Genomic DNA, 13,561 nt, shown 5'->3' with positions numbered 1-13,561 from the left:
CAGGAGTGGTGGAGGAGCGGTATACACCACTCCAAAGATGCTGCTTGCAGGACTTTTTTTTTTTTTTTTAACGTCCTGCCAGCGCATCTCCTCAGTGTGAAAGCACTCGGGGCTTCCACACCGACTGCAGGGGAGCCGTTTTGCAGGCACTTTACAGGCACTATTTTTAGCCCAAAAGGGCCTGAAAAACGCCCCAGTGGGAAAGATGTCTAACTGTTCGATTTTATGAGATGGGGAAAAAATAAATAAATAAATAATCGGCCTAACATATCGGCCCAAAAAAATAAAAAATAAAATTTTATAATTTATTTATATAAAATCGGCATTGGCATCGGCCAGACAAAAACCCATATCGGTTGACCTCTAACACACACACACACACACACACACACACACACACACACATACAGTATATGCACACATACATATATATTATATATTTCATAGGCAATGTAGGTACCATAACATATTTACACTAAATAACTACACAATGTATCAATAAATGTATGTATTTAATTAGCTGCATCATATAAAAATATTACATTATACATTATTAAAGGTACAAGTCATAGCACACAGAAAGCAGCCAAATTACTGAAAGTTTACAAAAGGACATCTAAAAATAAATAAATTGTGTATTAAATAGAATTTGCATCTTAGAAAGTGTGTGGAATGGTGTGGGTGCTCACGTCTGGACAATCTCTGTAAGACCCAGACCGTGTGATGCACAGCAACATTTAGTGTACTTTGACAAAATAACCAGCACTTCCAAGCCCTTGTACACACGGTCGGAGAATCCGTCGGGATGTGTCCTATCGGACCGTGTTGTCGGATAATCCAACTGTGTGTGGTATGCATCGGACTGATTCTGTTGGAATATCCGTCGGATCCAATTTTCCAACATGTTGGAAATATTTCCCGACCAACTGGTTCGATCGGATATACTCCGATCATGTTTAGAGAATTTTGATCGGACCAAGTGCCACGCATGCTCAGATCAAATTCCTACATCAAAGCTATTGGCTACTAGCCTGAACGTAGTCCCATCGTAACTAAATTACGTCATCACGTTCTGAATGATCGGATTTTTCATCAACTTAGTCCGACCGTGTGTATGCAACAGTTTCGGACAAAATCCGACGGACAAAATCCGACGGATTTGGTTGTCGAAATCTCCGACCGTGTGTACAGGGGCCAAGAGTGTTCATGTTGGATATTTTTTTAGCATCTATCCTTTATTCTGCTTTTAGGCCATAAAACAGTGGATATTCATATACAAGACCAGAAATCACTCATGTACATTAAGTATCTGTATTGCCTACAGTAATCATTTGAATGTTTCCCGTCTCCACTAGAAAGTCTCTCCTGGAATATGTTTGGGTGTTCTAGTTAGCACCAGTATTTTCCCCTTCTTCCATTTTTGGTTAGGGGATCACATGATCTAAATGGAGGAGACAAAGCCTTATCATGCAGCAATAGATGCAGAAAGAGTTTCATGAGAATGGAATAAGTTTGTTATTCTTAATAGAACAGTACAACAGTCATTACTATCAGTGGCGTCCGCTCCATATGGGGTGCCGCCCCTCTAATCAATGTGTCTGGCCCCTAATCTACATGCAGGGTGCCAGACGCATGGATTCCAGTGGGTTTTTTTTTTTTACATGATTATAATTGGCCTAAAAAAAGGCCCACCCAGTTGTGTGACACTCAGTTGTGTGAGAATAGTGAATTGATATTTGGTATGGTCTTCCTGCTTCTCCTCCTGGCCAATCAGAAAGCGGGAGGAGCGCGATTGGCCGAGAGGATAAGTGATCATATTGGCCGGTACCGGGGGTGGGGAGGATGTACGGGGAGATGCGGAAGATGGCCGCCGCCATCTCTCTGGTCTGCATTGCCGCAGGAGTGATCTCTCTGCCCAATCACGCGAGTACCATCCACCCGGGGGGTCGTTAGGACTGTTTGCCACCCTGGAGGGGGGATGGGGGGATTGGGTGATTTGTTTGCCGTCCCCCTGGCTGGTTCACCAGCCGCCACGGATTACTATACTAGTTGCTTGGCTGCCATTATAATACCTTGGCTTCTAATCTTTTCTGAGTTACTGACCCAAAGTAAGTATTAGATTAATGACCCCTGACCACTCTGGGGTTGATTTATATGTAAATAGATGTCTCACTTTGTAAGCGAATTTGTGCTTTGCATGGGAATTTTCCTGAAAAATTAACATGTAAGGAAAACTTCCCTGCAAAGTGAACAGCCATTTTGCCATTGGTAAATCAACCCCTCTGTATTATCTGCTGCTGTTCCAATCCTGTGAATCTGGACATATCTCAGATCAGCAGGTGACAACGCAGGATCAATGACCTATGCTGGACACCACTCCTCCCCTTCCATGCTGGAGGGCCACATGGCATTGGGTTTTTGCAGCTTTTCTTCATAATCTACCTACTTGCCAGCCTGCAATTAGGGCTTCTAGAGAATAGACCATGCAACCATGCCAGATTTTAAGAGGACAGGAGTACTATCTGGCTCAATAGAAGCAGGTTTGCACTAGAGGGTAAAGATATCAAGCAAGGGCATTTGGGACTCTTAGGTTAGTTAAAATATAACCATAAGGTTGGCTTGCAGCAGAGAAAGCACATAGGGTGACAATCTGTGGATGTTTAACAATAATCCTCAAGGCACGCAGGAGAAAGACGTGTCAGAGGCAGGATCTGAAGAGCCATATAGTTCAGCAGAACTGTGCAGATTCCTGTGTGTTCAGAAACAAAGGCACATCAAGCATCTGTTAAAGCAGAACTTCACTCTCTCAGTCAACATTGACCATTTTTAATCCTTATGCCATTAGCATTCATAAATATATAGGAAATTAGATTATATTTACAAGACAAGCGTCTTCAGGAGGGGAAGGAGGGGTTTTCTTAGCTAAGCACACCCTCTTGTCTGCATGCCTGAGCTAAGGGCAGATGAATTCCAGGAAGTAAATGCTACATAAATTATCCACCCTTGCTCAATATGGCCAGGAACAGCAATGTTAGGAGGTGTTTTTTAAAGTGATTTCTCGAAAAAAAATACAGCATGGAGATGTGGATGGAGGAATGAATTTACTTTGAATATTAGAAATTTAATAAATAGCATTTAATGTTTGGGGTGTAAATATGAAGCATGGTTCCACTTTAAGCATATTGCACATTATGTCATTAAAACAAATATTTAAAAATATGTCATCACCATCTCTGAAAAGCAGCAAACATACTTAGAGGAAACTAGAGCTGAGCTATTTGAAAAAAAAGCTGTAAACATTAAAGTATATCAAGGCATTCATTATCAAATGAATTAGCATATCCAATATAACAATTTATATTGCACCTATACCATGTCCCATTTATACAATCTCACAAAATATACATTGTGCTCCCATACACTGTAGCGCTTATTCAATAAACAAAATAAACAAAAATGCTGAATAAATATCTGAGTTACATTACAATGTCAGCATTTATTCTCAAGGTATGGCACATGAAAAAATAATAATAAAGTTTATCCAATATTTGAAGGGAATTCATCTTCAAAATGCATATATAAATATATATATACTTTTTTGTCTAGATTTTCCAGCATAAAAAGTGTTTCACTTTAAGGTATTTACAGTAGAAGCTATTATGAAAGGGTTCCTATATAATTTATTGATGTACATTTCCTGAAACTGCTTTGTAACTTAAAGACTTAAGAGCCTTTAAGTTGTTATCCAGTTAACACATTTCAAAAGTAGAAGAATAATAAAATAGATGATGATCAGAGCCCAGGAGCCCTCCCTCACTTCACTTACCATTTACACTCTAGTAGATGGGCCGCACACTGATTTGTTTCAAGCATCCAAATGGTCTTATTAGACAAGTAAATGACAGTACACACTATAAAGCCTTCCAATGCATTTCCAACATTGATATATTTTATATATATATATATATATATATATATATATATATATATATATATATATATATATATATATATATATATATATATATATCTCTAAATATATATATATTTTTTTTTAGCAGAGACCCTATCCATGCTACCATGCTATGCTAATAAATGTGCCCTGAGCAGGGAAATGCCACCGGACCACAAGCTATAGACCCCCTTCATATGGCATCATCAAGTCCATTCAACAGGGGGGGTGAGATGTCCTGCTGAATTGGAGCAGAATGGGCCAGATGTCACTTTTGCCCATTCATTTTTTTCCACATTTTAAAACTGAGGCTTTCCAGGCCCATATTGACTCTATGGGTGCCTGGATGAAAACTGACTTGGTCTGTTTATATCAGGCTACCCTTAAATACATCTACTAGTTTAGGTCTGAAAAAAATGGAAAGAGCCACAAACCATTTCAATTTTTTTTCCAGACTTGGGTGGACTTGAAGGTAAGCAGATGTAAACAGATGCACATCTGTTTACATACACTTGCCCATAGACTTCCATGGAGCTTCAGATCAGGTGAAAAACTAACAATATCGCCAGTATGAAAGGGGCAAACTTTTAGGAAATTTTGTCTAAATAAAAATATTTAGATATCTGCATTATATTGTATATAACAATTAAAAAACATGTTGAAATCAGTTCAAAAAACATATCTGTTTCTCTTAAAATTAAGGAATTGGGTTTAGAAGGACAGTGCTGTAGTCTGGCAGGGCACAGAGTACTCTTGTCATCCACTATGCTATACAGACATTACATTATCTAGCACAAGGATGTCTTTGGTTCTTCAGTACTAACACTGGTCACCCATGGTCACCCACCCATCATGTATTATTGCAGCTATTATCTGTAATGCAACTAACTATAATGAGGTCAGCATACAATAGTATAGCTTCTCAAGAAGAAAAACTATCCCACAGGACCTTGCAGAAAGTTAATTGGTTAACTTGAGTTATTGAAGATGCAAACGTTCAAGATGCCTTATATCCCTTCTTCAGAATGTATTCATTTAAAAAAAGTACACTTACTTACTGTAATAGAGGTGTGGCTTCTATTACATTTCAAAATATATAAAGCCTGAAGAAGGGCTCTAAGGTATCCTGAAGGTGTGCACCTTTAATAACTTTAGTTAGCCAATCAAGAGTATTACCTCAATTCCAAACTTTCTGCAATTATTGATTGCTCACACAGTACAATGCTCTATGGCTCATTACATTATACCTCTCTGACATCTTATAGATTATATCACAAGCTGATTGTTATGAGAAAAGAAAAATACCTTTAAAAATTCAAAATTTGGTAATCCACTAAAAGGAGAAGTATAGCCAAAGCTCCTTTAGCTGTACTTCTATGGATCACAGGAGTGCAATTAGTTTTTCACTCCTGTGATCTGTTTTCAGCAGAGAACGGACTGAAGTCCGCTCTCTGCTGATGTCACCAATGTCAGTCCTGGCACCACATCATCCCGACCACAGAGTCTGGATCTGCCAGGTGCCTGGACTGACACCTTGCTCAGCCTCTCAGCAAATCACTGAGAGCCTGAGACGCGCCGTTCCGCCCCCTCCACAGCTCTGCGCTCCAGTGAGTGAGTGAGGAGGGAGAAGAGCAGTGAACTGTGACTGACAGTTTACAGCTCTCTGCTCATGGAGCTGTGAAAACCGAGCAATCGATGGTGTTCGATCACTCGGTTCTTAGTGTAGAGGCGCTGGGGGACAGATGAAGCATCAGACTGATGCTCCATCCACCAAGGTAAGTATTATTGGGGGAAACTTTTTTTCCCTTTACGTCTTTTAATAGAAATTTTTTTCAGCATTTTGAAAGAATCAATGAGCGGTTATACACTGATGACAACAGGTACAGTATATTTAAAACCCCTGTCAACGTTTGACACTTATCACTTGGACAGGAAGTAGGGGGAAATCTCATGAGTGGGGACAATGATGACAATAAAAATCTGACAGGGGTTCTATCCTTTCCCCACTCAGTTCTTCTTCCCAGTTTGCCAGTAGAGTTTTACCCCAATTTCCAGTTCTATATCTGTCAGAGGGACAGAAGTGTAGGAAAACTCCAATTGGGACTTAAACAGCAATAAAAATGTAGTTTCCAATCCTTTCCCACTCTTTCCACTAGTGCCCATATATGATACAATTGCATACAATCTATAATCTCATTTAGGACTTGCCAAAACTATACAATAGAAGGACAAATCTAAACAATCTATTCAATTAGAATCAAATTAGGTAGGCACTGTATATTGTGTATTCAGTCTAAGGGTCCTTTCACACAGGGCGGATCAGTGGTGATCCGCCCCATGGATATCCGCTTGCTCAGCAGGGATCGCTCTGCCAATCTCCGCTGAGCAGGAAGATGACAGGCCTGTCTCTGCACACTGTGCAGGGACGGACCTGTCACAGCGCCGCTCTCCCCTATGGGAGATCGGGTGGCGACGGGCCGCAGTGTCTGTCGTCACCCGATCCGATGACGGATGGAAAAATAGCTTTTTCCTCCGTCACACTTTTTCGGATCGGAGCGGGTCGGATGTCAGCGGACATGTCACCACTGACATCCGACGCTCCATAGAGCTCTTTGGAGCATCCGTTCAGGTCCGCCTGAAAAACGGATAATTCTAATTCTAATTCTGAGATGGAAAAAAAAAGTTGTTTGTGAAAAGATTACAGGAGGTGGGGGGCTTGCCCTAATATTTAATTGCATTATCCACAGCATTTGGTAATAGATTTTTATACTGGGGCATGTACTGTCTGCAAACTTCTATCTCCACCACTCACCTGTATTGCCTCCATATCCTTCACATGGGTAAGCTGGATGGTACATCAACCCCTATGCCAGGAGTAGGCAACCTCAGCCCTCCAGCTGTGGTGAAACTAAAAATCCCATCATACCGCTGCCTCTAGGAGTCATGCCTGTGATTGTTAGAGTTTTGCAGCGTCTCGTGGGACTTGTAGTTTCAAAACAGCTGGAAGGCCGAGGTTGCCTACCCCTGGCCTATGCAGTCCTGAATATGATGTACACTATATTATCAAAAGTAGTGTGACATCTGCCTTTACACGCACATGTACTTTAATGGCATCCCAGTCTTTGGAACACCTTTGGGATGAATTAGAGCTGAGACTGCGAGCCAGATCTTCTAGTCCAACACCAGTGTCTGACCTCACAAATGCGCTTCTGGAAGACTGGTCAAACATTCCCACAGACACACTCCTAAACCTTGTGGACAGCCTTCCCAGAAGAGCTGAAGCTGTTATAGCTGCAAAGGGTGGGCCAAAGAAATATTGAACCCTATGTACTAAGACTGGGACGCCATTATAGTTTATGTGATGGACTAAGACTGGGGTGCCATTATAGTTCATGTGCGTGTAAAGGCAGGTGTCCCAATACTTTTGGTAATATCTAGTAATTTGTCAATGTATTGTCACTGCTCCATTGTATGAAAAAATGTGTGGGTTGCAAGCCCGTGTTATATCTAAAAAGAGGGCCATTGTGAATACTCTTTAAAGAGAGCCATTTACTTTTAAAACGTCAGCCACCAGTTTGTTGCAAATTAACCAATTCTCAAATATACCATGCTGTATTTTTTGCCACAAATTGCTACTTCCAGAACTACCCGATTCCATAGGCACAGCTCGACTCTCAGGAGTCTGACCTATGACATCTATTTTAGGACATTCTTCTTGAATAAAATTTTTCTCCTTTGGAACTAAAGTGGTAATTCATTAGGTAATAAAGCAGTGCAGAGAGATTAAGATTTTAGCTAGGAATGTTGAGAGAAGTTAGTAAAAAGACTGATTTACAACAGAGATTAGAAAAAGGGGTCTCCTAAAACTGATAATTTAGGCCAGACTCTCACCTGAGAATCCAAGCCATTTGCTTTTTTTGGAACGATATTAAAATTAATAGAACATTTCGGAACCTAAATTAAGCTGATTTAAAAAATTTTTTTCCAAAAACAGTAATTCTACTTTAAAAATGAGATTGATAATGTTCAGATATTACCACTGACAGATGTCTAATCACCCAACAATCACAAAGTTTTTCGCTGCAGAAGATGTACACTGAAAGATCTGGGATAGTCTTGTTTTACCATTAAAATTATAATCCCCAGATATATGTTATCCAGACGTGTGATAACATTATCTGTGTATTATATACAGTGTGTGGAGTCAAAATGTTACCATTATTATAGTTACTTTTTTACATTATTAAATATCAATTTGGTCCATTATCCAGTACAGTGCAGATGATAGGAAACAGAATGTTATAATCATCATAACCCAAAAGAGAATGGTGTACTAGAAGTCATCCTCAGAGTCTTGATCTCTTTGCTGGGATTTTAATAGCTCCATCTCCATTGTCTGAGCACCCTTCAGCTTTTTGTTAACCACCCTGCAAGAAATACACAGAGCAGGATTTATAAGGTATCACTGAAACCCCTTTTGGAGATTTATAATACAAGCAGAAGTAAAATATTAGCCATAGACATCAGATGGTGATCAAACATGCATGCACAATCCAACCACTAGACTGGAGTCGGCAACCAGTAGATCGCAGACAGGTGATGGTAGATTGCGGTCTGGGCTTGCTGACCTGCCATTCCAGAGCATCAAACAAAGTACTATGCAGAGGGACTACTTGTAAAGTTGGAGCTGTAGTAGGGAGCAAGAACCGCATAAGCTGATGCCTCCTCTGTAGTGCTGGCTCCTGTCCCATGCGGAGTGATACCAACTGCACTCCATCTCTTATCCCAGCTGATGGTCTCCGTAGTGGTTCCAACAGCAGGAAAGAAGAGATCTTCAGGTCAGTGTGAAGTAATACAGTGGGCATAATAGTATAGCTGCTTTCATACTGATTTGCTGCGGTTCACCCACACCGTAGGTGCAGTGTACCTGAAGATTTCATGCAAGTTTGCTGTACTTAGCCATAGACTTCCAATATATCCTGCGGGTTTGGTGCACTTCCTGAATGCAGGAGTTTTGGTGCGCTTTCAGAAAGTGCACCACACCTGCAGGATATAATAGAAGTCTATGACAAAGGGCAGCTAGCCTAGGAAAGTCGCAGATGCACTGTACTGCTCCTGCAGTGCAGGTAAACTGCAGCACATCATTGTGAAAGTAGCCTTATAGATTTATAACTACATTTACCTCCTGGGTGGAGTTCTGCTTTAAATGGTCCCAGTATTTCAAAACCTTTTGTAAGCTCTCCTTTACCTCAAATAGATGCACTTTCTGCACCCTCTATTATATCCCAATAGACAACAAACTCATCCATCTTCTCTAGCACTCATTATACCCCAAGGGCCCTTTCACATACCCGATCCAGTTTTTCTGGGCAGGTGATCTGTCCGCTGATCTCCTGCTGGGCTGTGCTGAGCAGAGCGACCGGGTGACAGGTCTGTGTCCCCGCACTGCCTATGCAGAGCTGACATGGACACAGCCTGCTCTGTTCTATGGGCAGGCAGATGTAAACTGACTGACTGTTCATTTACAACTGACTGTTGTCCAATCTTATCGGGCCAGATGGAGTACGTATCACCTTCCATTTGTTTTTGATGGATCAGATCAGAGGTAGTTGGGTGTAATTGGACACATCGTTTACATCAGACTGCTCACAGAGGAGAATGGAGGATCTGATTGGGTCCACCTGAAAAATGGATAGGCGGGCCCAATCGGACCTCTTGTGTGAAAGAGGTCTAACATATGCCAAACTCTTCCACCTTCTGTGACTTGCATTATATTCTAATAGACTCCAAACTCTTCCACCTTCATTATCCTCCATAATACCCTAACAGACATCAGACTCATCCACCTTCTGTACCCTCCATTATATTCTAACACCACACTTTTCCACCTTCTGTATCCTCCATTACACCCCAACATACACCAAACCCACCGCCTTCTATACCCTCCATTATACCATAATATACACCAAACTCTTCCACCTTCTGTAGCCTTCATTATATCCTAATATACACCACACACACACACACACACACACACACACAGCTGTTTGTGGCTGAACTGACTCTTTGCATTATACACCAGCCCTAAGGAGCCGAGCAAAATGGGGACACACACATACATGCTGTACCATGTTCACTGAACCAGCACATACACTGAAACCAATATAGATTTGTAAAATATATGTTTACTAATTGCACTACAGAATGTGTATGCTTTTATTGATCATAGTTAAGGCTTTTAATTAGCTTTGGAACAAATGAGAAAGAGAGCTTATGTTGAATCAATGTATTGAGAGGAGCTCTACTAGCTAATTTCAAGTATATGTATGCCCTTCTAACAAATGGCACACTGTAATGGCGCATACACAGGACCGTTTTTTCCGTCAGAATAAACTCTGACTTTTTTTCCGACGGAGTTCCACTGAAATGGACTTGCCTACAAACGATCACACCAAAGTCTGATTGTTTAGAACGCGGTGACGTACAACACATACGGCGGGACTAGAAAAAGGAAGTTCAATAGCCAGTAGCCGATAGCTGCCCTTGCGTTGTTTTTGGTCCGTCGGAACAGCATACAGACGAACGGCTTTCCCGATAGGAATTGATTCAGTCGGAAAGATTTAAAACATGTTCTAGGTCCGTCGGAAAGAAAAAGTCAGCTGAAGCCAACACACGATCGGAATATCCGATGAAATGATTCTGACCGTGTACACGGCATAAGGCAAAATGGTGTAATTATGGACTTTGCACAAAGCAGTTCTTACTTATACCGACAGTGTAATGTAGGTATTATACAGAGAACCTACAGAGTACTTAGGTATTAGACTCGATTCACACCTATGCATTTTTAGTGCTTTTTGCAGATTTGCACAACAGAACGTGTTCCATAGGAAACCATATTAAGTGGACTGTAGTGCAAATCTGCAAAATGTAAAAAGAACTATAACTGCATCGGTGTGAATTTAGCCTTATAAAGACGTTTTATTATCCATTACATTCAGGGCCAGTTTACACCAGATGCAGTTCCATGCTCTGTTTTTCTGCACTAAATGCATGCACAGTGTTTTCCATGTATTCCAGTGGCTCTAGTTCACACCAATGCTTTCAGTTCTAGTCAGTTTCCAGTTAGTTTCTGCACTGGTGTGAACTAGAGCCTTTGGGATACATGGAAAACACTGTGCATGCCTTTTTAGGGTCAGTTCACACCACAAAAATACACTCCGGATACATTGAGGATCAGTTTTTGTTTACAGTTCATACCACACGCAGTTCCAGTGTGTTTTTGATACAATTTACTAGGTTCCAGTACAGTTCTCTGCAGAAAAAATGCAGCGCGCTCTACTTTTCTTTTTCTGCACCAAAAACTGACTGCACTGGTGTGAACTAGAGCCATTGGAATACATGGAAAACCCTGTGCATGCATTTTTAGGGAAGAAAAAAAGCGCACGGAACTGCGTCTGGTGTGAACTAACACTCAAGGAAGTTTCCAGACTATTGATGATTAATAACGGTTAAAGTCTCCCATTAAAACAATATAAAGGAATACTGCTTACCACATAACTACTCCATAATTCACCCCCACGATCAGAAGAGCAAAGGCAAAATGCCAGCAGTAGCACATTGTAATAAACATTATATTGTTGTGATCGTTCTGATTCCACTCAGGGCCACCACCAGGAGGGAACAGCACAAATCCAATCTGGAACACATAATAACCAATGCTGATTAGTAACATAAAATATTTTTTTTGTTTAAAACAAACTAGTTACCCTATAATCGGAATCACTTGCATGAAAACAGTGAGCAGATCTCCCATAACCAGCTCACCCTATTTGCCCACAAAGCAGCAAATAACACATTTTGGCCAATAGGAAGGTTGGGGAGAAGGAATGCACAGACCGCATTGAATAGAGACAGTTCATGCGACCAGAATAGAGAGACCTGGCTTTTCTGGGTACTGGGGTGACCTGGCCATGAACTAAGGGCAGTACAGTGTCTTAGTGGTTAGCACCCCCGTCTGGAGTTCAAACCCCAATCACGACACTACTTGTATGGAGTTTGTCAAAGAATTTTATACGTTTATTAGCTCCTGTCTAATTTGGATCCATTATGTGTATGTTTGCATGTGAGATAGGGATCTTAGATTGTAAACTCCAGGAAGGTTAGGGAATGATGTGAAAGTTCAGTCTGTAAAGTGATGCGTAAATTGTTGGTGCTATATAAATAACTCTATAAATAATAAATAGGCAAGTGTATAAGCAAACACCTAGGTGTTATTACCCAGATGCCAGGTCATATGGATTAATATGCAGTTACAAAAGAAATTGTATTTGCTCATTTTCGGCTCATATATTTAAAAAAGCATAACACACAGGCATTGCAGATGCAATTCTATGCTTATATGAACCGTACAATACAGCGCTGTACAGCAGATTGCACTACTATTGCACCTGTACATTACCAGTTGGAAGGCGCATATAATACTTTTAGCTTTTTATATCTGTTTTTAACACCAGTTCTGGAGATATATATGGTACAGTATGGATAAATGTACCTTTCCTACTTGTCACCTATAGTATGCACAGAAGAGTGCACTGCAGTTTGACATTTATCATATGGTCTCATTGTTCACATCTACGGTACAGGTTGTAAAGTAGGGCCAACATGGTGCCCATGGGACATATCCATGTCATTTACTGGTATTTTAAATGCAAAAACCATTGCTCAAGTAAAAACTCCAGGCTAAACAAATAATATCTAAATACCGGAGCCATGTATTCTTACTGGAATCTTGGTATACATTGCAGATTTCTCACAGATTGGTGTATAGACGGCACAGCATTTAACAACTCCTGTATACGGCCTCTGTGCAGGAGCTTCCTATAATAAAGACCGGTCACTGCTGCCCTCTCTCCTTGTGCAAAGTAACTAGTTGAGTCTCTGCCACCTCCTGTAATTTTCTGCAGGCAGACAGTAGTGGGTAGACCTTCTGGGTCCCTCTCTGCTCTTTGCACAAGCTATGATGATGTCACTGCTATATTTTAAAAGGTAATATATGGGTATCAGTGGCAAAAATATGCAGCCACTGTGCCATCAATTGCAGCCTCTGTGCCCATCATATGCAGCCTGTGCCCATCATATACAGGCTCTGTGCTCATTATATGCAGAGCCTGTGCCCATTATGAATGAATGAATGAATAATTTGTATAGCGCACAATGCGAACTGAATCGCCTCAAGGAGCTGTGCGGAGCTTTGTTGTCCAGCTTCTAGAAGAGGAAGGTCTTGAGTTTTTTCCTGAAGACCTGGTGGTTTTCTTCCAAGTGGATGTTGGTTGGTAGAGCGTTCCATAGCCGTGGTCCTTGGACAGCGAATCTCCGTTCCCCTTTGATTTGTACCGAGACTTGGGAACGAGGAGGAGGTTTTGGTTAGAGGATCGAAGACTGCGGTTGGGAGTGTAGTGGTTTATTTTCTCGAATAGGTATTGGAGGAGCGTCTTTATGCACGCATTTGTGGGTGAGGCAGAGGGTCTTGAATGCGATTTGATTCTTTACGGTTAGCCAGTGTAGGCTCCTCGGAGAAGGGGAGATGGATTCCCAGGGTTTTTTCCC

At 41.1% G+C, this 13,561-nt stretch overlaps 1 protein-coding gene across 3 annotated transcripts in view; it reads right to left on the bottom strand.

The window, feature by feature from the left end:
• Positions 1–495: 495 nt before the first annotated feature.
• TMEM45A (transmembrane protein 45A) overlaps positions 496–13,561 on the bottom strand; it is a 60,660-nt gene continuing 47,594 nt past the window's right edge. For all 3 annotated transcript variants that reach the window (XM_077480206.1, XM_077480208.1, XM_077480207.1), the window contains exons 5-6: positions 11,506–11,651; positions 496–8,379 (exon numbers count right to left, since the gene is read on the bottom strand). In XM_077480206.1, coding sequence (XP_077336332.1) covers positions 8,286–8,379; positions 11,506–11,651 — 240 coding nt within the window. In that variant the 3' untranslated portion in view covers positions 496–8,285. The remainder of the gene's footprint in view (positions 8,380–11,505; positions 11,652–13,561) is intronic.

Source organism: Lithobates pipiens, unplaced genomic scaffold (genome assembly GCF_037356315.1).
Source record: "Lithobates pipiens isolate NorthernLeopardFrog02 unplaced genomic scaffold, aLitPip1_a1.2 Scaffold_16, whole genome shotgun sequence".
Taxonomy (NCBI): Eukaryota; Metazoa; Chordata; class Amphibia; order Anura; family Ranidae; genus Lithobates; species Lithobates pipiens.
This window is presented reverse-complemented; position numbering and strand designations above follow the sequence as displayed.